At 40.5% G+C, this 25,668-nt stretch overlaps 1 protein-coding gene across 1 annotated transcript in view; it reads left to right on the top strand.

Annotated features, from left to right (window-relative positions):
- Positions 1-25,668, top strand: part of CORIN (corin, serine peptidase) — a 315,814-nt gene that overhangs the window by 227,128 nt on the left and 63,018 nt on the right. Inside the window, exons 9-12 of the mRNA XM_077814583.1 lie at positions 435-557; positions 6,282-6,389; positions 16,588-16,819; positions 23,303-23,448. Coding sequence (XP_077670709.1) covers positions 435-557; positions 6,282-6,389; positions 16,588-16,819; positions 23,303-23,448 — 609 coding nt within the window. The remainder of the gene's footprint in view (positions 1-434; positions 558-6,281; positions 6,390-16,587; positions 16,820-23,302; positions 23,449-25,668) is intronic.

Consider the following 25,668-nt stretch of genomic DNA (forward strand, 5'->3'; position numbering starts at 1 on the left):
CCCAGTCTTATCATTTGGTAAAATTTTGATGTTTTTGTGCAGAGACAGCAAAAACCCACCCCCTGCCAAATTTCAAATCCCTGCTCCAAAGAATGCAGGCACTGCAGATTTTTGAACAATTTTTTAACATGGGCAAAACAACTTATTTTTCCTTACCCTCATTCTTAGAAAAAGCCAACTCATTTGGCTGAAATTTTCCAGAACAATTTAGCCTGAGGGAGACACCTGATAAGGAAAATTTCAGCCCAAATGGTTAAAATTTGAGAAAGTTTATAAGCAGCTGAAAACAGGGTCTTTATAATGGTAACAGTTGGGCTACCTTTCTAAGCGTTGCTGCCAGCCCCTCCAACAATATTTTTTTTCAAAAATTATCTTTAAAAGAAATGAGACCTGTAGACATGTAGGATGATTGGAATGTGTTATTGTTTCCCCAGCATGTTACAGTCAGGGTCTGGTGGAGTGCAGAAATGGACAGTGCATTCCCAGTGCTTTCCAGTGTGATGGGGATAATGACTGTAAAGATGGAAGTGATGAAGATAATTGCAGTGAAAATAAGGGTATGCTGTGTTTCATTCTCTTTGCAGTAAGTCAACCAATCCCCAATGACCCTCTGTACTGGAACTTCCTTTTGGGAAATAAGGACATAAGGATGTCTGTCCCCCAACTGGCACACAAGAAGTGCCCCCCACTCCTCCACGTTACAGTCAGAACTTTTTCTTAACCACTCCTGAAGAACCTACTCTGAGGCTAAGCAAAGAGATGGAAATGCCATGCTAGCATTTGGTTTCATAACTAATCCGTTTTTAAAAAAATACTAGTATTCTCTGTATTTCAATAAATCCAGCTGTTAAGAGTTTCCCTGCGGTTAGGATGGGTCAGTGGCATTTAGATATCATTCGTGGTTATTGCCACTTGGCAAGGAACCTCCGGGGAAAGACTTTCCTGATTGAAAACAGAGAATTAGAGGAAGAAAGTGTTCTCATTGTTGAACTACTGGTTAAATGTAGGAAGCTCAGTAAGGGGAAAAACAGGTATGCTGTAAATGCTCACAACTGGCAATAATGGCAGAACACCGAACTGACACACTTTGGGGAAAAAAATAAAATCCTTTCGTATAAGTCCACTCTCCTCTGGGGTCGTCTGGTACCTTTTTCATCTCTGGCCCTTCCCATTGCTATTTTAAGTCATCTGGTCTAAAGAATAACTGAAGAAATAAAGCAGAGAAATTCAGCTCCTTCTCCCCCACCAAGATTGCTAGATCTTACAACTTGCATTGGTGAAAGCTACAGCAGGATAGTTTTTACATTTTTGTCATATGAAGATGTAAAACCCAGAGCCAAATGTTGCCCTCAGTTATATCTGTGCAACCCCAATCAAGGCTCAATTTCCTCTCCTCCATATTTCCCCTTCTCTGGTGTCTATTTTTGTTGTCATTTTCTGCATCCCCATGCTTATACTGTACTTTCCAGGTCCCTCTGCTTCTCCTGTTGGAGGTTGCAAGATAGAGGGGAAAGGAGGGGAGTTGAGAAAGGAGAGTGGAATATGCTAGAAACTGTACTACTGTCTCTAGCAGCCTCTGAAAGATGCTTTTCTGAAATAGCCTTGTCACATCCACCTTACTTTCTGCCTCCTAAATTATTCATCGCTAATACAAGACTATTTAGCTGACATATTGGTGCATGAGACACAATAGAATCCAGGTGCATGTCTGTCTGTCTTGCTCTCTCTCACTCATTGTTTTTCTTGCCACTGTGGGACTAAGAGTAATAAAATTTTTTCTGCCAGTAAAGTGACAGGGTATGACTCAAAGATACAAGGAGCAGACAAAGAGTGAGAAGGGGCCTTTATTATACAGTCAATGTTCTGACTATATGCTTACAGCTTAAAGTGTTCCCATCTAAACACTTTAGCTGCAATGCCTTTAAATTATTAGAAAATTTTCTCTTCTGTTCATTATCCTTAAATATTTAGTAAAATGCTGTTAAACACTTTTAGCAATCTGCCAGAGAGCAGGGACCTTCATTTAGACAACCTTGTCAAGTTTTCCCACTGGGAAAGCGTCTCTCTAAATTTACTTGGGACTGAAGTTCTGCCTGGTCGTTATCAGGGTGCATACTGTGGAGATTTCCACTGTGCCCGTTGCACAGTCCCCATAAGGGCCAGGCAGAATTCCAGTCCTTACATTTGGGAGTTCAGGGACCACCCCTTCCCTACTGCCCTAGGGCATACAGAACAGGTTGGGCCATGCCTCAGCTCCACCATACCTCAGGCACTGGCTGTTGTACGAAGAGAAATAAGTTGCACTTTGTAAAGAGAGAGGACCTTCCTGTGCTTTTCCTAAGGGTGCAGCTCAGACCTAGTCAGACTGTGTGCTTTACACATTCTGCTGTCTCTGCCATCCGAGCTTGTAAGTTCATTTGTTATAATGTCACTTTACATAACTTACAAGCTTTGCTATCAAAGCCAGGAGAACTTGTAGATTCTTTGATCCCTTCTTTGAACTAGCTTCACATAGGGGAACTGTGTGTATCTGTCTTGTATGCTCAGTAAACAGTTTTCAAGGAGTCACAGTTTTGTCAAAACAATCCCTGCAATTACTTTTGTCCTCACTTAGGACCATACCCAGCTTTTACTTTCTAACTTCAGTCTTTTCTGCTATAGCTCTGTCTGAAGAAATATGACTGGAATTCTAAAGCGTGAGAATAGTGTTTTACATCCTCACAAAACTCAAACTGGATAAAGGGATTTTCTCAAATTTTCCTCAAACTCAATTCCAGGCAGAGTCCAAACATGAAAACTCCCCCCTCCCTCCCGCACCTCCCCACAATGCTAATTTTTTTTAAATAGTGAGAAAATGGCCTTATAATTGAAATTTCTCTATAACCAGTATAATACTGGGCACTACCAAATATGTGCTTAAGAAACTCCCAAATTGTGCGGATTCTTGTGTCACACACACATGTGCAGAATCAGTTTACAGTGAAGCCAAATATTATGTTAGTGGGGGCTGGAGGCGACACACTGAAAGTCTCTCTGAGACAATTGAAAGAGTAAATTCCTTACTTTTAATGTTAATGAGAGCATTCAATTCAGAAAGTAATCAAGCCTGCAGGAAGACGTGGCATGACCACATGTTAGTTGACCATCTGATCTTTTAAAATAAAAATATAGTCTCCATATACCCCATTTCAGAATGGTAATGGGAGAACCTCAGAGGATTTATAGACATGGGCCTATTCAGCTAAGCTTTCAAACATTCAAATACTTACCTACATCTTGTTTAAACTTTTGGTACCCCCACACCAGTCTGCCTCTGGCAAGCTTTCAGTAGCTCATGCTAGTCCTATAATTTTATCTCCCTCTACTGACCCAGACAGACCACACTGCCTCAGTCTGTACTTTGTATTTTGAAGGGTCTCTGCATCCAGCAAAGTATCTGTGGCACACCTGGTCTTACTCCCCCCAACCTCGAAGCGGGTGGAAAAACACTACTAGGTCCCACCTAAGGACTTCTAGCATTTTTATGCCCATTTGATACTGGGGTTGCTTATTATCTCTGTAGTGTAGGAGAAGACCAGATCCACCAAGGGCATCAAGACAAGGACACCAAAGAGCTAGATACTTTTGTCCAGAAAGTCTATTCTTAGGTAGCCCTCCAATTGTCAAGCACTGTTCATGCAAACAGTATCCAGACTCTGCAAGGCTGCTCGTGAAATAAACTGCTCACATTTGCCAAGCATTATGCACTGGACTTGGCTGCTAGAGCAGATGATAAGTTTGGGAGACTGTACTCCAATCTCTATTTGACTGATGCAGTTGATACTCCTCATATTCACCAACCTGAAGAAGATACTGCTTGCGAGTCACATACAGTGGAATCCACAATGACACATACTCAAAGAAAGAACGATTATTTACACCACAATAATTCTGGTTCTTCAAGATGTAGTCAGTGTGGATCACATGACTTCCTGCCCATAGGCGCTGACTTTTGCTTTTCTCCAGGGGTGCACCACCTCCACTCCCTGACAGACATTACTATTCAAAATATTCTGAGCTTGCGCACATGACGTACATGTGCACTTAGAAGGGGATCCATACTGACTACAGCATCTCGAAGAACTACAGTTACTGAAGGGTAAATAATCATTCTTTCATCTTTTCACAGTTAAAGGAGTATGGATTCATCTAAGAGAGGCAGAGAAGTTCTTAAACGATTTAGGATGTTGGTTTGGCTTCAAAAAACAGTTGAGCAGTAGTAGCACATTTGTGATATCATCAGAATAGATATGAGAGGGAGAACAGCCAGTAACTTGCTACTTCATCCATATAATCTACAAATGAATATTGGCTTACCATATTATTGAATGAGAAAACGTACCTTCCTTACATACCTTAAGGAAATGTAATTACGACCTTAATGCTGTCTCATTCTGTGAAAATAGAAATCCAATATGGAAGTAATCAAAACTGAGTCTATATTGCTTTCTAAAGACATGGCAGACTGTGTTTATATGAATTCAATGTGGACTCTATTATGATTAGAAAGAATCTGTACTGTACCCACAGATGGTAGCATACCAAGGACTTGAGAAAGGACCTCTGTTTGGGAGATGGGTAGGAGGTAGCTGAGACGTGGTGATGGCAAGACTTTAAAAATATGTTTTAATGCCCAGATTTATGACAGTTTTGGACGTCTGTAAAGATTTTCCTATCCTATGAGTTTCATTTTAGGATCAAGTGCTCTTGTAAAATAAAAAGACCAAAAATCTATTAGTTCCTGTATGTACATATCATATTGTACTGTAGCAAATGTGGTAAAGATGTAAAACATACATCCTCTGCCATACCTCAGATGAAGGAAGCCACCGAAGGAATGAAAAGATACTCTTGATACACCTAGCTCAGGGTTAAGCTACATAATTTAGATTGTGAGCTCTTTGGGGACAGGGTCTTGTCTCTTTATTGTGTGTCTGCACAGTGTCTGGTGGTTGGTGCCCATGGACACTACTTCAGTGCAAATGACAATTGTAATAATATGATTTTAAACTTGACGGAGTGATAACATTATACACTGAGTCTCTGTGTTCAAGAGCAGTTAATTGAGGTAACTTTACAAAACAGCCAAAGCCACATAAAGGAGGTGACTTTCAATGCCAGCCCCGGCTGTACCCTTAGCAAAGATTTTAGTTGGGTGGGGAGGACTCAGAGTCATACAGCACATAGATAGTAATAGAGCAGTAGAGATAGTATTCTGTGAGAGGAAGTGTGGATGGGCCAAAGTTTCGAACATGGAAGCTCTCTGGTGAGGCGTAAACTTTGCTGCATTTGGCTGTTGGATATCCGTCTATAGCAGTGGTTCCCAACCTATTTACGATTGTGGGCTGCATATGCAGCTCTCTATGTGTTATATGGGCCACATCCATACAATTATATATACTACCTGAGTGGCCCTGAGGATGTCACATAGGCCACAGCTGTGAGCTGATTGGGCCACAAATGTTGAGAACCATTGCTCTATAGGCTGGAGGGCAGCTTCACCAGCCAAGGAAGGAAAACAAAGCTTTAGGGATTAGTCTTTTAAGGCGCTTTGTTTTTATTGTCTACAAAACAAAAAGCAAATCAGTTGAAAAATACAGAGGAATAATTCCCACAGGCTTTCCCTGCTTTAACCAGCCAGGAGGTGAGAGGACATACCATTCCCCTTTGACCCAGCTTCTTATTCCTCTTATACTCTTCCCCAAATAGCTATGTGACAGGCTGAAAGCACTCCTCATGCACAGCCCAGAATCTGAGCTATAAACTTTCTCACATTTAATTTAATTTAAACCTGGGGATAAGCAGATGGAAAGGAGAAATCTTGTTAAACACCAATAAGTTTTTTTCCACCTTAGAAATGTTTTAAGCACTGGTGTCCCAGGTGTACTAGTGGAAATGCTGGGGGCTCTATGCTCACCACGGAAAATACCTTGAAAATGACAAGTACTGTGGTGGTCTAACAGCAGATTGTTACTGAACCATCTAATGCACTTGGGAACACTTTTAGTCTGTGTCTGTTAATCTGTAACTGTATCTTCTGACCACTACACTGTCACTTTTATTCCTCTACTAAACCATTATAGTAACTAGGGTGACCAGACAGCAAGTGTGAAAAATTGGGACCGGGGTGGGGAGTAATAGGAGCCTATATAAGAAAAAGACCCAAAAATCGGGACTGTCCCTATAAAATTGGGACATCTGGTCACCTTAATAGTAACAAACTTTTATTGTTTTTTCTTCAGGTCAACCACCATGTCAGGAAGGGGACCAGAGATGTATTGATACTTCCTGCCCTGACTCTTGTGGCACCTCTTTTCTCTGTGACATGACCAATAGCCAGACAAACTGTAGTAAGTAGAGCATGTATTTCCTGCCATTGTTGTCTCAAGGCACATTTCCAGAGCTTTCACTGTAATTGAATTTATGAAGATGTGCTACAGAATACAGAAGAAAAGTCTTTTCATTTCACCTTAATTTGATGACTAATGGATGCAAGTCTAGCAGTTAAGTTGTTGAAATGGTCTTGGTTAGGCCAAACCAGAAACAAATCAATCTTGAATCATGACTAAGATGCCATGCACTTTTTAACATCTTTATGACATTAGACCCTCATTTTTTCCCTCAGCATGTTTTCTTTGTTTTGTTCTGCTGTGTGGGTGTTCATTGTTGCAATTTGTTTAAATAAAGTTAAAGAACACTAAAATGTGCACAAAGGAAACAAAGTACAGAGCATGACTCATGAATCCACATATGTCTCCCTAGACAAAATACAGTCTAGTATATAGCAAGTATGTACCTTAACAGGTGGCCAAACATTAGGATAATACGGTATTAAGATTGACTCTCGACAGATGTTAAAATAGGCCAAGTGAGGCATGCCAGTTGAAGAGTTCAATTGGGTACTATGGTTTAAAGAGGAGTTTTAAAGAAAGATGAAAAGAAAGGGAGAAAAGTGTGGAGATCGTGCCCTCTAGGAATGGATTGTTCATAGGCGGTTTTGATTTATCGTCACAAGCGATTGTTTACTGGGAGCATGCAAAATCATTTTGAGGAGTAAGTTGAACAGGTATGAAAGAAAATTTGGAATTTAGCTCATAAATTCAGGTTGGAATTATTTCAATTGTAAATGAACTATTGAATGGCTACCAGTTTGGCTGTGCTTGGGAACCAGTCTCATGGGGAAAGTGATAATGATTTCCATATCATCTTGGTATCAGACCTTAGATTTAGTGCTGTAGCCCCTTCCACTCCCTCCCCTAACCTACTTTGTGTAGTCTGTGCAGTCTGACTATTCAGGATATTGAGTGCCCTTAACTTAATTGAAGACAATGAGAGTTAAGGGTGTTCAGCACTTCACGGAATTAGCCCTGAAGTGAGTATATTGACTTTGGCAGATCATGTAGGACAAAGCCTGGGGGATTTGGGAATGTCATTCCCAAGGATCTTATTAATTATTGTAGAATTGCTTGGAGCATACTGCAATGTTAGCCAGCTATGACTTTGTAGCACATGGCATGATTAATAAGTTGTCTTCGTTTTATGTTTAATGGTGTATGGGGTATCAGAAGGGCTGTCTCACAGCAGCATTGTTGCAACAGTGTCTATCCCAGCTCTCTCCAGCTGCTGCTGGTAGCAACAGAGCCAGTGTTCCACAACTTTGAGGGATGACTCCATCTCCCCAATCAAAGGTCCTCCTGCAAAAGGTCTGTTTACTTGGGCTGTGCTGAATTTGGCTATAGAGATATAGTTTTCCTAAGAACAGGCACATTATTAGTTTGAGCCGTTGTTTCCCATCTGTTCTTTGATCATAAGAAGTGTGTTATAGCTTTCATATGCTACCACTGAAATAGTTTCAGGCTTTAGATTTAGACACTGGGTTATGAGTTTACTAGTCTGACAATTTCAAATTTAATCAGGATGAAACATATTATACAGGTAGCTGGCCTCAATGAGACATTTTTGGGATATGCACATTGGTTTCTTTTTAGAGGGGGCAAAAATGGTTTGATCAAGTATTTTTCTTTATTTCTAACCAGTTTTACAGTAAAGAAATTTATTTTTAAAGAATAACCTGTTGCAGGCATCATCCACATGTAAAACATGACTGATGTCTGGGCGGTAACCTTGGAAAACAGTAAGAGCAGGGGCTACGTTTCAAAGCATTCAGGATGGACTGAATGCCCTCCGGTCATCATAATTTCCAATCCATTTAGGCTGACATCATAATGTAGTTGTGGCATCTTTTTAATGACAGTACAGATATCTTAGACACTTCTTCTGAGAGTATATCGAAGAGAGCTGATGGAGATATTACTGTCATATCAGACATCCTCATATCTAATATAATTAATGCTTTTATTCAGATCTGGGCCTAATGTTTTGTTAGTGGATAAGGCCCAGGCAAATTATTTTTATTGTATATTTTAAAAAAAATTTAAAGTTATTCTGGTCCTGCCTCAGTGCTGGAGGCTGGACTAGGTGACCTCTCGAGATCCCTCCCAGCCCTGCATTTCTGATATTTCTATAGGATTTTGGCTTAAGATGACAGATGCAAGGGATTTTATTACTTTGTCCCTTGCTCATTAGGTTGTACTTAGAGATAATACTACAAATAAGGATTTATTTCCTATTAAAGTATAGAATATATTTCAAAAGGAAGCAATATGGTTCTATTACTAGCTGGGTGAATAAAAATCAATGATTTTAAAAAATCTAATTTTTTTAATTTGGATTTTTTAATTTAAATTAAAACCAGGTTTATTTTTTTCAAAATAAACCTATTTAAAATTAAATTTGAAATTAACATCCTGTTTTGAGGCCTAAATTAATAATCTATTAAAATCTTTTCAATAAATAAATAAATAAATAAAACAAATAATAACAGAACATATTTGCTGCCAATTTTTAAAGAAAGTCAAGCCACTGAACTGCTGGAAGTCTCTGGGTAAGCACCTCGAACCAGAGTTTGCAGAAATGCTAAACCAACTTTTGACAGCAGTAGCGTCTTCTGCAGGTGCAGAGAGAATATTTTCTTCATTTCAGTGTATTCAGTTAGGTCAGTTCAATGTCTAGTTCATTCAAAGCTAAGAAACCAACTGGGAGTTGAAAGAACAGGAAAGTTTTCTTTTTCTAATCTATGATTAAAAGCTAGGTGTAAGAGGAAGAGATCTACTATGCATTCGATGAAGTGAGCTGTAGCTCACGAAAGCTTATGCTCAAATAAATTGGTTAGTCTCTAAGGTGCCACAAGTACTCCTTTCCCTTTTGCTGAAGGACATAGTTACCAGAAATATTCAGGTCAGTTCCCTAACTATATATAATACTTCCTTTGTTTAATAAACTTGTTAGTTTTAAATGCAAAACATGTTTTGATTTTTTTTCTTGTGTATCCAGAATATTTAAGGTAGTTTTATTTAATTAATATAAAATGCTCCTTTTGGGCATTTGTCATTGAATTTGAATTTCCATCCAAAGAGCGTGACACAAATCATAAGCAAAATTTTAATCATTTAGTAAATGAGAAATGCATTATTTACTATTTTCTCACACGGCGGTTCTCAAACTGTGGGTCGGGACCCCAAAGTGGGTTGCAACCCCATTTTAATGGGCTCGCCAGGTCTGGCTTAGACTTGCAGGGGCCCAGGGCCAAAGCCCAAGCCCGAGAGCTTCAGCCCTGGGTGGTGGGGCTAAGTTTACAGGCCTCCTGCCTGGGGCTGAAGCCCTTGCTTCGGCTGTGGGTCCCTGGCCTGGGGCAGTGGGGCTTTGACCTCCTCCCTCCCACCTCCCAGGGTAGCGGGGCTTGGGTGGGTTCAGACTTTGGTCCCCCCTTCTGTGGTGCTGTAGTAATTTTTGTTGTCAGAAGGGGGTCATGGTGCGATGAAGTTTGAGAACCCCTGTTCTAACGTAATAAAAAAATGTAGAAATTAAGACTCTTAATAAATATAAATTAAATTATGTAATTATTGAAATAAATGTTTATAGATAGTATATTTCCTGGTTAACAAAAAGAAGTACCAAATTTAGTATAAAGGCTATATTTAGTTGCAAGTCATCATGTTTTAATGGTTACCAACCAATACCAACCGTTCTTTAGGAAAATAACTAGGGCAGTCAAGCGATTAAAAAAATTAATTGTGATTAATCGCACAGTTAAACAATAATGGAATACCATTTATTTAAATATTTTTGGATGTTTTCTACATTTTCAAATATATTGATTTCAATTACAATGCAGAATACAAAGTGTATAGTGCTCACTTTATATTTATTTTTGATTACAAATATTTTCACTGTAAAAAAACAAAAGAAATAGTATTTTTCAATTCACTTCATACAAGTACTGTAGTGCAGTCTCTTTATCATGAAAGTTGAACTTACAAATGTAGAATTATATTCAAAAAAATAACTCCATTGAAAAATAAAACAATGTAAAACTTTAGAGCCTACAAGTCCACTCAGTCCTACTTCAGTCAATTGCTCTGACAAACAAACTTATTTGCAAGAGATAATGCTGCCTGCTTCTTGTTTACCATGTCACCTGAAAGTGAGAACAGGTGTTTGCATGGCACTTTTGTAGCCATCGTCGCAAAATATTTATGTGCCAGATGTGCTAAAGATTCATCTGTCCCTTCGTGTTTCAATCACCATTCCATAGGACATGTGTCCATGCTGATGATGGGTTCTGCTCGATAACGATCCAAAACAGAGCAGACCAATGCATGTTCATTTTCATCTTCTGAATCAGATGCCACCAGCAGAAGGTTGATTTTTTTTTTGGTGGTTCGGGTTCTGTAGTTTCCGCATCTGAGTGTTGCTATTTTAACAGGTTTCAGAGTAGCACACGAAAGCTTATGCTCAAATAAATTTGTTAGTCTCTAAGGTACCACAAGTACTCCTTTCCTTTTCGCTATTTTAAGACTTCTGAAAGCATGCTCCACACCTCGTCCCTCTCAGATTTTGTAAGGCATTTCTGATTCTTGAACCTTGGGTTGAGTTCTGTAGCTATTTTTAGAAATCTCACATTGGTATCGTCTTTGCGTTTTGTCAAATCTGCAGTGAAAGTGTTCTTAAAACAAACATGTGCTGTATCATCATCTGAGACTGCTATATATATATGAATATATAATATATGAATATATAATATATGAAATATATTGCAGAATGCAGGTAAAACAGAGCTGAAGACATACAATTCTCCCCAAAGATTTCAGTCACAAATTTAATTAACGCATTATTTTTTAATGAGCATCATCAGCATGGAAGCATGTCCTCTGGAATGGTGGCCGAAGCATGAACGGGCATACAAATGTTCAGCATATCTGGCACACCTTGCAACGCAGGCTATAAAAGTGCCATGCGAACGTGTGTTCTCTCTTTCAGGTGACATTATATTCTATTGTTTAACAGTGTGATTAATCGCGATTAATTTTTTGAGTTTATCGCGTGAGTTAACTGCGATTAATTGACAGCCCTAAAAATAACTAAATAACTAAAAGGCACAAATGCAAAACAAAATTTAAATTGATGATTTAAATCAAGGTTTCCAGCTTGCTGATTTAAACTTTAATTAAAATTGGTGATTTAAATTGCTGTGATTTAAATCAGTCCACTATGATTATTAAAGTCCTGTAAAATGAACTGAACAGCTGGGTGATGGACTGCATGGGTGATAGACTGCATGATCTAATTCAGTGGTTCTCAAACTTTAGCAACCCAAGGACCCCCATTTTGATTTAAATTTTTGGTGGACCCCAAGCCCTTCCTGCTCAGCCCCAGGCCCTGACCCCACTCCACCCCTTCCCCCAGGCCCATCCCGTCCCGTCCCCACTCCTCCCCCTCCCTTCCAGCTGTTCCTCGGCATGCAGGAGGCACTGGGAGGGCGGGGGAGGAGTTGAGTTGATCACTGGGATCCACTCAGTTTGAGAAACACTGATCTAATTGATCTTTTCTAGTTTTAATTTCTATTTCTTCCAAACATGAGTAGAAATCCTATTAATATTAATGGTAATTACACATGCATGTCAAGAAGACAATCAGTCTCTCCTCAGCCTAGATTAAATTTATATTATGTAAACTCTTAGAAAGCTTAGATGTACTTGCATTTGCAACCTATATTAGTGTATCTGACTTTGATAATGAAGAATCACAAATTCATACCAAATCGCAATGCATAAAAGCCAGCAACTACCACCACGCCAGCAACTACACACCACACCACAGAAACCCTAACCCGGGAACCAATCCCTGTAACAAACCCTGTTGTCTACTCTGTCCCCATATCCAGTGATGAGCTGCCAAAATCTTAACAGGTTCTCTCCTCACCCCACGAGGGGGTTGTTACCCACCCCTGCCCCCCGGGACTCCTGCCCCATCCAACCCCTCCCACGTTCCTTGACGCACTCCCCCCCAGGACCCCTGCCCCATCCACTCCCCTCCCCAGTCCCCTGACTGCCCCCAGTCTGACTGGGCAGGAGGGTCTTGTGGGCCACCATAGTGGGTGCCCACCCCACCCCAAGAGCCAAAGGCACCTGCCGGGGGGCGAGGTGGGGAGTCCCAGAGGTGCTTACCTGGGGCAGCTCCCAGGAAGCATCCAGCAGGTCCTTCTAGCTCCTAGGGGTGGGGGAGCATAGCTGGGGGGGAGAAGGGGGAGCGGCTGCTCCCCCACTGATCAAATCAAAAGTGGCGCCTTAGGCGCCGACTCCCTGGGTGCTCCGGGCCTGGAGCACCCACTGGGAAAATTTGGTGGGTGCCACCAGCAGCTCCCCACCCCGTGCCTGGCCCCAGCTCACCTCCTCTCCGCCTCCTCTGCTGAATGCGCTGCCCTGCTCTGCTTCTCTGCCCCCTCCCCTGGCTTCCCGCAAATCAGCTGTTCGGCAGGAAGCTGGAGAGGGCTGAGAAGCAGATGGCGGCTTCACACTGAGGCCGGGGGTGGTGGAGGTGAGCTGGGGCGGGGAGCGGTTCCCCTGTGCGCGCTCCCTCACCCCTGGGTTACCTGCTGCAGCGCAGGTGGCCCTCCTCACGCCCCCCAGCTCACCTCCGCCTCCCTGGGCTTGAGCGGGAAGCCGCGGCCTGCTTCTCAGCCTGCCCCAGTTTCCCACGCAAACAGCTCATTCGCAGGAAGCCTGGGGGGGTGGAGAAGCAGGGTGGGGTGGCGACGGAGGCGGAGGTGAGCTGGGGGTGGGGGTGGGGCGGGGAGCTGCCAGTGGGTGCTCTGCACCCATCAAATTTTCCCCTTGGGTGCTCCAGGGCTGGAGCACCCATGGAGATGGCGCCTAAGGCACCACTTTTGGCCAGTTAAATTTAGAAGCCCTTTTAGAACCGGTTGTCTCTCGTGGAACAACCAGTTCTAAAAGGGCTTCTAAGTTTAACAACCAGTTCTAGCGAACCGGTGAAAACCAGCTCCAGTTCACCACTGCACATATCTCCTCTAGCAATACCATCAGAGGACCCAGCCACATGAGCACACCGTTAGGGGCTCATTCACCTGCACATCTACTAATGTGATATGTGCCAGCAATGCCCCCCTGCCATGTACATTGGACAAACAGGATAGTCTCTATGTAAAAGAATAAATGGACACAAATCAGACATCAGGAATGGTAACATACAAAAGCCAGTAGGAGAACACTTCAATCTCCCTGGGCATTCAATAACAGATTTAAAAGTAGCCATTCTTCAATAAAAAAAGCTTCAAAAACAGACTTCAAAGAGAAACTGCAGAGCTACAATTCATTTGCAAATTTAACATCATTAATTCTGGGCTTGAACAGGGACTTGGAGTGGCTGGCTCACTACAAAAGCAATTTTCCCCTCTTGGTATTGACACCTCCTCATCAGCTATTGGGAGTGGACCACATCCACCTTGATTGAATTGGCCTTGTTAACACTGGTTCTCCCATCTGTTCATGTGTCAGTATATTTATGCCTACATCTGTAATTTTCACTCAATGCATCTGAAGAAGTGGGGTTTTTTACCCACGAAAGCTTATGCCCAACTAAATCTGTTAGTCTTTAAGGTGCCACTGGACTCCTTGTTGTTTCAGTACATAAAAACAAGGCCAATACCTAACACATTTCAACAATATGAAGAAATTCAGTTGTGTATTCAGGGTATGTACGTGTGTGAGGAAAATTCATTGTAAAAAGAGAAGTGGCAGAGGCAGTGACAGAAAGTGATGAATCAGGTTTCTCAGAGAGTCAGGAGATGGAGGTACCAGGAGGTGAAGACATAGATGGAGAGGGTATACCAGAAGCAACAGTAAGAGAGCAAGAAAGGGAACCAGGGTGGATGTTGCTGGTCACAAAGAAGAATGGCAGAGGATTGTGTGTGTGGTGGTGGTGGGTGTATGTGAGCTGATTATATGTGTGAAAGTGAGAAGTGAAAGAGGTTATGGAGATGAGAAAGGAGGTGGACAGAGCAACAGGTGAGAGGTGACTGGTCATGAGTAATTATCAGCTATTCCATGGGTCAATCAGTTATGCTGTTGATCAATAGTGCAAAGAATCAGTTAAGCTGTGAAGCAGTTATATGGTGAATGAATGATAGTAAGCAGTAAATATGCAAAGACTCAACAGTAAGATGAATAAGCTGTTCAGAGCCCAAGAAAAATACTTTTATGCAATCAAGAATTTGTTGTCTAGGTGCACAAAGCAAATCAATTTCAGTGCTTTTTATCTGTCTCAACTCCACAAAATAATTTCATCCCAGACCACTCACTATTAAGAGGATTTGGAATTGAATTTGACCTCCCCCGACCCTTTCTCAGTATTCTTGCCATACATGCTATAAATATTCACATTTTCAGGCAGTATTGTCAAATTAACATCATGTGACCTAATGTGGCTTGAGAGGTTTCTGTGATGGTTTTATGCCCTAATTACTGTCAATTCTAAGTCTGAGCTATGTTTTAATTTCCAAACATAAAACTTGTTTTACTTGCAGTTGAGGATGAGAAAAAAACCACTAAATCTGCAACCTGATATATACAAAATAGAGAATTTCCTGTTAAGATTCCTATGGATTCCGTGTCCACATGGGAGCCAACCACTTTTTGCCACTGATTTCCATCTAGACTCAGCTAGAAAACAACATAACTTCAAGAGCAACATGTATGGTTTCAGTTGTATGCATTTATGAATTTAGAAATACTACTGACTTGTGTTAGTGCACAACCAAATCAGGATATAATGGGCAACCTGGCATGCTCCAAAAGTGGATCTGCCTAGACTACATTGCATGGCGCAACATACACAGGAATTCCTATAGTCATCTGAGTCTTTCTTGTATTAGAGAGGTGACTGCTAAAGGAGGTTGCACTAGGGGCTGTCAGGCCAGGCAAGATTGTCAGATACTACTGAATCTTCTTTCAAATCTCTCCTCAAGACTCACCTATATAATGATACTTGCAGTAAACTGTGAACTTATAATGGCTAGGCAGGTGGCCAGCGGAAATTACTAAAGTCATTAACATATCTTGTTTGTTTACAGAGCTGATCAAAACTTTTTTCCAATGAAATATGGAGTATTAAATTATATAAAATTCTCCCTGGAAAAATTTCATAGTAAAAAAAATTCATTTAAATGAAACAAAATGTTATTTTTGTTTCAATTCTAAATGAAAACTTTAATCTCACATTGACTTTAAATGAATTTTTTGTTTTAATTTTTTTAATATTTTTCCTTTTGATAAAATGAAAATTTCTTGATTTTTTTTTTTAACGTCCAGATTTTGCATTTCTTTAACAGTTTTTCCTGGAAAATACTTATAAGTCTCTGACCAGCCCTATTTATGTTATAAAACCCCTCAAAACCTGCTAATTAAACATATAACTAGCTGGCATAACCGTGCATACTTCTTGTTATCCTTGTTCTCCCCCTGTGTATCTTCCTGTTTTGTTAATTACATTCACTCGTCTTAAACTGTAAACTCGTGGGGGCAGTGACTGCCTCTTACTATGTGTTCGTACAGTGCCTAGTCCAATGAGGGTCCATCCTGATCGGGGTTTCGGGGTATAGTGTAATAAAAATAATAATCTTTATTCTGTTAAACACTCTTGTTAATTTGGGAGTGGGGGGAATGTTGACAAAAGCTTTCCAATCTGCTGTATTTTGATAGTTCTATATAAAAGCTCTTGATGTTTAAAGAGTTATTAGTTGAAAAGAATTAGCTCATGTAGTAGTTTATTTGTACCTTTTTATAAATGAGCATTCAAAAGTTATGATACAGAAAGAGTAAGTATAAATATGAAGATTGTGATTAACTCAATAGCTTCGTAGAGATCAAAGTCTCCTTCCCTTGCTGACATGACTAGTCTCATATGGACCACTGCACTCAAGGACCTGTAGTTTTTATAAAACTACATCTTTGTATTAAAGATTAGAGAGGCTACTGGCTACTTGGTAAAACTCCACAAGCCACCTTTGTCTGTGGAAAACAAGACCTACTTTAGGAGGCCAGAGAGAGTATTATCGGTTTAAATTATTAGAATCTTGTAATTATTTCGGGTTTCATCTGGTTTTACACAATGTATGTTCTTTTCTTTCAAAAGGTCAGTGTGAACCAATTACTCTGGAACTCTGCATGAACCTGCCATACAACTATACTAACTATCCAAACTACTTGGGTCATAGGACTCAGAAGGAAGCCTCCATCAGCTGGGAGTCTTCCCTTTTTCCAGCCTTGGTTCAGACTAACTGCTACAAGTATCTTATGTTTTTTGCCTGTACAATCTTGGTGCCAAAATGTGACCCTCAAACAAATCAGCGTATCCCACCCTGCAGGTAATGTGATTGCTTCCTAACTGGATTCTTGACTAGTTTCATTCAGTACCATATGCGTCTTTCTTAAAGGTTAACTCTGCTTCCATTGAAATCAAGAGAAGTTTTGCTTTTGACTTCAGTAGGATCAGGATTGGGCCCATATTTTGCAAAGTGAAAGGGGTGTACTTCTTTATATATGTGTGATTATTTTTTGAAGTTTTTGAAATATTTAATGACATAGGTAAAAGAATAGCAATTCGGTTAAGTTTTCTATTTTAAACTATGTTTATACAACCCTATAAATATTATACATATTCTGATGAAATCTAATGAGGTTCAACAAGGATAAGTGCAGGGTCCTGCACTTAGGACGGAAGAATCCAATGCACTGCTACAGACTAGGGACCGAATGGCTAGGCAGCAGTTCTGCGGAAAAGGACCTAGGGGTGACAGTGGACGAGAAGCTGGATATGAGTCAACAGTGTGCCCTTGTTGCCAAGAAGCCCAATGGCATTTTGGGATGTATAAGTAGGGGCATAGCCAGCAGATCAAGGGACGTGATCGTTCCCCTCTATTCAACATTGGTGAGGCCTCATCTGGAGTACTGTGTCCAGTTTTGGGCCCCACACTGCAAGAAGGATGTGGATAAATTGGAGAGAGTCCAGCGAAGGGCAACAAAAATGATTAGGGGTCTGGAACGCATGACTTATGAGGAGAGGCTGAGGGAACTGGGATTGTTTAGTCTGCAGAAGAGAAGAATGAGGGGGGATTTGATAGCTGCTTTCAGCTACCTGAGAGGTGGTTCCAAAGAGGATGGTTCTAGAATATTCTCAGTGGTAGAAGATGACAGAACAGGGAGTAATGGTCTCAAGTTGCAGTGGGGGAGGTTTAGGTTGGATATTAGGAAAAACTTTTTCACTAGGAGGGTGGTGACACACTGGAATGGGTTACCTAGGGAGGTGGTGGAATCTCCTTCCTTAGAAGTTTTTAAGGTCAGGCTTGACAGAGTCCTAGCTGGGATGATTTAATTGGGGATTGGTCCTGCTTTGAGCAGGGGGTTGGACCAGATGACCTCCTGAGGTCCCTTCCAACCCTGATATTCTATGATTCTATGATTTGAATTGCACCAATAGAAGGGGTATAAGAATACACAGCAAATGAAGAGTGTAGCTAGAAATACAGTATTCATAATAGTGCTTAGCTCATATGGAAAGCTTCATATATTCAAAGCACTGTACCAAATATTAACTAATGAAAGACGAGATTTGAATGTGATGGTCACTTTTCCAAAATTGGAGAGCAAGTACTATAAAAATATAGTCTAGTTTTGTCCCATTGTTTTTTATTGTACAAACTAAAATGCTTCTTAGTCTATCAGTGCAAGGACTCTTCTGTTTCCTTAGGGGTCAGCATTGGGATTTGTAATGTTAAGTGTTGCCATTAAAATATTGACTAAGTAGTACATTGTTATATTTGATTGATTCACAGATTATACTGATTTAGGAAGAACTTTAGACACAGTAATAGATAGAAATAGAAAAATTATTTGGAAGCTGTAAAGAAATGGATTCATCCTAGTGGACTGTGATTTTAACTTGGGTAAATGCAAGAGACAGAAATATAAAATATTTATTTTTAAATATTTAATTGCTGCCTGAAGCTCTTAAAAAGCAGACTATTTACTTTCCCTTGGAAAATTTCTAAGACTGTTTTCCTAGAATCTGCTCCCGCCTTTACAAATTAATTACACCCTTGTTCAATTATAGCAGTGATTAATTGGTTTGAACAGTGTGTACACATTGTCTCTTTCTGTAAACATTAAACAAAATTCAGCTAATGTAATTTTCGCTGTGATAAACTTTCTAAGTCCAAGCGCAATTTACAACCTTGGATTTCAAATTCACATTGTAATCATACATCTGTTATAACATATACCCATCTGATGAATATAAGATTTATTTATATTGTGGATACTCATCTCCATTTTCTATTCTAGGTAATACTGATCAGCAATTTTATTTCTGTTTTCTAGGTATATAACATATGCTTTATCACCTTTTTATTATTATTTTGGTCATTATGCTTTATTTTTAGTGCAGAAGACTTTGAAGCAAGGGGAACATGTTGAACCAGTTTTTGAAAATTAAGATGGCTATTATTGAGGCAATTTACTGATCTATCATATATGATTTCAAATTCTGTGCAATGTGGTTCATCTTTAATAAGGCATTTGTGGTATCAGCACTGGTCCTGTTAACTGAACAGTACATAGCACTTCTGCAGTGACAAAGGGCATGATCCTTTAAGCCCTCCACAGTCAGAGCTGTCCTTCCAAAATTTTGAGATTACATTATTTTTATTTGCAAGTAGTTTCTAGAGACTTTGGTTGTTTGATCAATCAGGTCTGTGGCATAAAGAATGTGCTGGCAGCAACAGATTTCTGGGGAGACTAAATTTCCTCACAACTGATGTAATTTAGGTGTTCCCATCATTTTGTGCAGTATCACCCTGTATTTGAATTAGTGGCATTTTGCAGAGATCAAGGAAATATTTTGTAGCAGCATAGCTACAGTGGTGCAAGTGGTGCAGGCAGACCAAGGTCCATGAAGTTATGGAGACCAAACCAGATGGAGCAATGCTCTGACACTTCATCTGGCAAATGGGGTCACAATGCCACTCACTCAAATTTAGCTCCTATGTCATGGGGTGAGCGGGGAGTGTTGGAGCTCAGTGGGTGAGGTGTTGGGGGTGGAATCGGGAAGGGGGTCCCTTACTTATTTTTGCAAGAGGGCTTTCTGGGGCCTTGTTACACCACTTTTATTTCAGTTTACTTTTAAATAAGTTTAATATTCATGGAAGGTGCTAGATTGAAAACCGTGCAGACTGAAGTTCCTGGTTTAATGCAAAATAGAGAGAGCTTCCTCGCTGCTTTGCCAGTGACCATCATCCTTGTTCTCTGCTACCCATTTCTTCCTTGGACTTTCTGTTGGCTCTGCCAAACTAGTGTGGTAGTCTGTCTCCATTTTGTTGTGATTGCCTGTTAACTAAGAACAAGATTCAGACCACCAGATCATTTTGCACAGACTGCCGAATAGCCAGCAAATGTCAACTTTGGTCAATACAACCAAGACCAGATTTGAACGAGTGACCTAGAAGTAAAAAAGCTCCGTATTCTGTTACCAAGCCCCTAATCCATTCAGTACCCCAGAAGGAAGACATTTTATTGGAACAGCAAAAGGCAACATTGTTCTTCTAAACTGTGTGCTGTTTTTTCTTGCTATATTGCAAAGAGCTAACATCTGCACTGTTATTGGCTTCAGACATGTGTTTGACCTGTTAACTGCATTTTAATTATTCCCCCAAAATTAAAACTGAATGTCTTGCAGCAGTTTTTGGAAACTGTCTCCTCTGAGAGAAGGTTGTTTTTTTGAAGGGGTGAGGTTGAAGGAGGAGGGACATGTTGAAGGCACAAGTTACTCAGATGTTTCAGTAAACTAGAACAAAACTTCTAAAATCTACTTTATTGTTTTCACTGCTCTGGCTGTCATCAGAAAATAAGCAGAGCAGAAAACTCTGGAATTCAGAAGGTTGAGGCCAAATTACAAAACAATGTAGGGCAACTGTTCAAATGTGATTTGAATCAACACAGAGTAGTAAGCTTGTTTGGAGGCAGGGCTGACTCTAGGATTTTTGCGGCCCCAAACAAAAAATTTTTTGGCTGCTCCTGCTTTTTTTTCGTGCCACGCCGCCCCGGCTCCGCCCCAACTCTGCCTCTTCCCAACCCCTTCCCCAAATCCTCTGCCCCGCCTCCTCCCCCAGCCTGCTGCATTCCTCCCCTCCCATTACTTCCTGCAGCTCCCCCCCAACCCCCCGCCCTAGCTTACCTCCGCTCCGCCTGCTCCCCTGAACACACCGCCGCTCCACGTCTCCCCCCTCTCTCTCAGGCGAGGGAGAGGCAGCGCATTCAGGGGAGCAGGCGGAGTGGAGGTGACCGAGGGTGTGGGCGGGGGGAAGCACAGGAAGTAACGGGGGGGTAGAGGAACCTCTCCCCGCCCCAGCTCACCTCTGCTCCACCACTACCGCCTCCCCCGAGCGCACCGCTGCTCGGCTTCTCCTCCCTCCCTCCCAGGCTTGTCGCGCCAAACAGCTGTTTCGCACGCTGCAAGCCTGGGAGGGAGGGGGAGAAGTGGAACGGAGGCGATCTGGGGTGGCGGGGGCACATTTCTAGGGGCGGCATGGCCGGCGCCGGAATGCCTCCCCTAGAAATGTGCCGCCCCAAGCACCTGCTTGTTTTGCTGATGCCTAGGGCCGGCCCTGTTTGGAGGAGAGGCAAATCTAAAAAGAAACAGATTACTGCTGAGCTGTAACAAAGCAAGTTGATTTAAGACCATTCTTATAAAATGAATCTCTTTATAGTACACAGTGCCTCATTTCAATTAGGCACAGAAATAGAGTTCAGTCTGTTCTCATTCTAAGTGAATCTTGTTACAGTCACAAGTAAAATAACTGAATGGTTTTCTGTGGCTAACTGAAAAGAATATGCAGATACCTTTTGCAAAGGCAAAGGGCAACTGCCATTATCCACTCTAGTTTCCAGCACTTGCCACACAGGCAACTGATTTTGCAGCTTTTCTCTGCAGAATGCAGGGTACACGCACACACCTCTACAATACATACACACTCCATTCTTACTATTTAAATGAAGGGTTGATCATTCAGGCACAGAAACAAAAATTAACCTTATTTTTTTAACCTCCCCCCTCCCCACAAAACCAAATTAAATTTTAGAATAATACTGAAAATATTATGATGTCATTGTATGCATTGTTGGTACAGTATATATGACCTTGGTTTAAACAGCATGTTAAGTTTAGGTCACTCCTTTTGCAAAGTGACAGCAGAAGGAGAAGAGGTCCAGAGAAAGACCATGAAAATGATTAGTAGCATGGAATGACTTCCATATATGAGCCAAAATTAAAAAGATCAGCGCTGCTTAGTATTGAGAAGAGGCAAATTAAAGGTGACGCGACAGAAGCACATAAAATACTGAGAAGATAAATTGGACCCTCCTGTTCAAAACCTTTCTCATAATATAAGTACTAAGGGTACATTCACTGAAGTTGGAAGGCAACATTTACAACTGATAAAACAAAACGCTTTTTTACACAATACACAATTAACCGGTGGAACTCACTGAAAAAAGATATAATCGGAACAAAGACCTTTGTAAGATTCAAAAAAGGACTGGACCATTCCATGAATATAAGAATATCATCTGCAGTTACTTGGATAGAATAAAAAATTATAGGCATATCAGCCCCTGATACAGGACATAAGCCAATCAATAATTGCCTGTGGTTAGGAGGAAGCTTTGCCCATAGACAAGTTATTACAAAATTTCCAATTATGGGTTTTCTTTCCATGCAATTGAAGTATTTGGTACTGGCCATTCTGAGAGACAGGATACTAGTCTAGATGGACTATTGATCTGATCTTCTATGGCAGTTCCTATGTTTCTATGATGGAAAATAAATATTCAAAATCAACACAATTTTTTTGCCTCTATAGGCCTGATACAAATGTTGATGGTTAAAGTGACCACACCCTCAAAACTAGGTCACATGGTCTCAAACCATCTTAATTTTACAAAATTCACTGAAGTCTTCTGCTCTTTTGTTTTCCAGGTTTTAAATCCCTAGGCTGCCTGGAATAACAGGTTCAAATACATGCAGGATTCACTCAGCCCTGTAACCATCTGTGCAGTAGATAGTGTACTACACCCTGTGAATGGGTCTCTGAGAAGAGACCTTAAAAATCTAGCACCTGCCTGTTTTCTATGAACATTAAAAGTTCCTATGGCACTTCTTTGTTAGATAAGGCATATGATCCAGTGTCCCTGGCCAAAATTTTCTTTTCCCTGCTAGTTGTTTTGCAGTGTGGTATGGCTGCTGCCCTCCACATCATAAGAGACAGTATTTCATTGGTGCAGTTTGTATGCTTTTTGTGAATGCATCCTTCAGGAGGCCGGTTTTAGTGTAGCTGTGAAACATTAGTATTGTTATACTGATTCATTTAAAAATCTCTTCTAGAATAATATCTTTCCCTGATCTCTCTGCATAGAATGGAGTTTAGTATCTTTTGCTTTAAGATGTCTCCTCTGTCATTTCCATCTGAGCAAAGGTTGTTTGTAAGAAACTTTACAATTGCTATTGTGACTTTTATGTTATGACTCAGGCAATAGTTTGCTTACCATAATTTTCTTAACAAAAATTTCAGCAGTGATGAAACATTTTAATATATTTTTCTTTAGTCTAAGGAAAGTTAAACATGTAAAAATGTAAAAAAAAAGCTTTCTTTCATATAAGGAAGATTAACTGCTTATTTTTTTCTTCCATCTTCAAATCCTCAACTAGGAGTGCTAGTTTCCAGCAATAGTTGGTAACCCGTCATGACATGTTTTTCCACCCTGTGTCTTTACTCACCCTCTCCAATTCATCCCTCCAGGGTGCTGTGTGAGCATTCCAAAGAACGCTGTGAATCTGTGCTTGGAATTGTGGGCCTGCAGTGGCCAGAAGACACAGACTGCACTCAGTTCCCAGAAGAAAACTCAGACAACCGAACCTGCCTAACACCTGATGAGGATGTGGAAGGTTACTAGTTAGAATATTTATAACTGGATATTGAATATAAATTTGTAGCTTGCTGTAAGTTAGTGATCCCATTTCATACTTTAATACACCCTCTTTAAATTATATTATGCAAAGTAGGTGAATTAAACTCTCAGTATGGCTAATATACTGTACAAATGATTCAAAATCAGATTTGGGAGAATTCCTGTTTCTTCCAACTACATATTATCTATTTACATCTAGGAGAAAGTTTTGTTAAGAAATTGAAGAGCTTTCATTCTAGGAAAGGACAAAATTACCCTCATTCTTATTATCCACACATCTCACATGTGGGTAAACAAAACACCTCCCACTTGCCTGTATTTGCACATGAGCCCAGTTACCTTCAGACCTGCCAACCTGCTGCTGTGAAGCATTACTATTTATCTAAGGGAGAGCCAAGATCTTGGCAATGCTAAACAAACAAGCTGTGATCCAGTCTTTGCTTAAGAAACCAGTTCTACAGATGTTAGTGTCCTTGCTAACTACTGTCTGCTCTCTTTCCCCTTTTGGGGGAAGGTCTGAAAGGAGTATCAGACCAACTTCAACAACATCTAACAACCTCAGATTTCTTGAACCCATCCATACTATTGCTCACTAAATACTGTTGATGCAAATCAGGGGTCTAGAACACATGAATGGAATTGCCTTTAAATGAGTCTGCTTATTCCCTATAAAGAGAGGGAGGCTGGTGTTGTACAGTTGCTCCTCCTAACAAAAGGGCCTCAGGTGTGGAGTGGGGCAACTCTATCCCGCCTTTCATTTTTTATCAGAGTCTTTACTCATTGCTGTGATAGTGAGGTGACATGAGCTAGAGTATCAGCAATGTGCTTATGAGCCTCAACTCTTTAATCTCCCTTTCATTTGACTAAGATGTAGATGTCTCCACATTCTCCTGGTGTCTGATTGAGATTGGATCACAGATGAAAGCCAGTTGTTTTACAATCCAACTAGATAAGAAAGATATGATGCTGACTTGTATAGGGAAGTATTCCAGGGTTCAGCAAAGGGTATAGCTGCATCCAAGGTGTTTACCTGCAGATCACCACATTGGTTCACAATTGGGAGACCTTACAAAAGCCTTTGTTGCTTCCTGGATTCTGAGATTGCATTAGTGAGCAAATCCACTGTTTTGTTATACCTTCACAGTGCCGACCAAACTCCATTTGTATGCACCTTTGTTATCTCTAGGCTAGGCTAATGCAACATGCCCTACCTGGATTGGCCTGGTTAGTGCAGAATATGACTGTCCTGGTCCACTCAGAAGACTGTGAGTGAGAACATATTACTTCCTGTGCTCCACACTCTGCACCAATGTCTGTGTGCCCAAATCACCATGAAAGATATGCATAAATCATGTAATAATAATAAAATAGTTATTCTGAGAAGTTAGAAGACATAGGAGTAAATTCAGCCTTAAGCTATGCCCTGCAGCAATCTGGTGGGGGAAAATAATCACCCATTAATAGAAGGTACTATATAGGGGAAATAAAATCAAACTTCTGGTGCAAGAGATCCTAGTGAAAATCCCAAGTTGTAGGAAAAATAATGCGGTGTTAATCTGCAGTATATAAATTAACTTCCATCCCTCCTCTGTGTGGAGTAAAAACTTTGGTTTTGGGTGGTAGGATGTAATTGGGTACATTTTTAAATGAATTTTTAAAAACAGTTGTGAGATGTTTACAGAGTTAAATTGGGTGCACACATTTTATTCAGCATCTCCTTTAAAGTCCCTTTCAGGAACATCTCAGTTAAATTAGTAAAATAGAATGTGGTAACTGTGCTGACTACCTGGCTGTCCATTTATTATCTTGTCACTGACAGTATGAATTAGACACCTTTGTAGAACAAATCAAAAGAGAAATTTATACTGTTAGTTACTCCTTTATAAGTAGCCTAATTGCTTAGTAAAGCAATGTTATCAAAGTTGTCCTTAGGCTGACTCATTGCTAGTATTTCTCATTTGTTTAATGAAAGATTTGCACCAGCTGCCAGTGTTAGTTAGAAAAACAAGCCTCTTGGAAAGTTTAAAATACTATAATAAATATTTCGGAAGGACATTACAGCAAAAGAAGTTAGACTTTTGGGTATTTTTAGTAATTAGTCATGGACAGGTCACGGGCAGTAAACAAAAATTCACAGCCTGTGACCTGTCCATGACTTATACTATAAATACCCCTGACTAAATCTTGGGGAGGCCAC

This window comes from Eretmochelys imbricata, chromosome 4 (genome assembly GCF_965152235.1).
Source record: "Eretmochelys imbricata isolate rEreImb1 chromosome 4, rEreImb1.hap1, whole genome shotgun sequence".
NCBI classification, from domain to species: domain Eukaryota; kingdom Metazoa; phylum Chordata; order Testudines; family Cheloniidae; genus Eretmochelys; species Eretmochelys imbricata.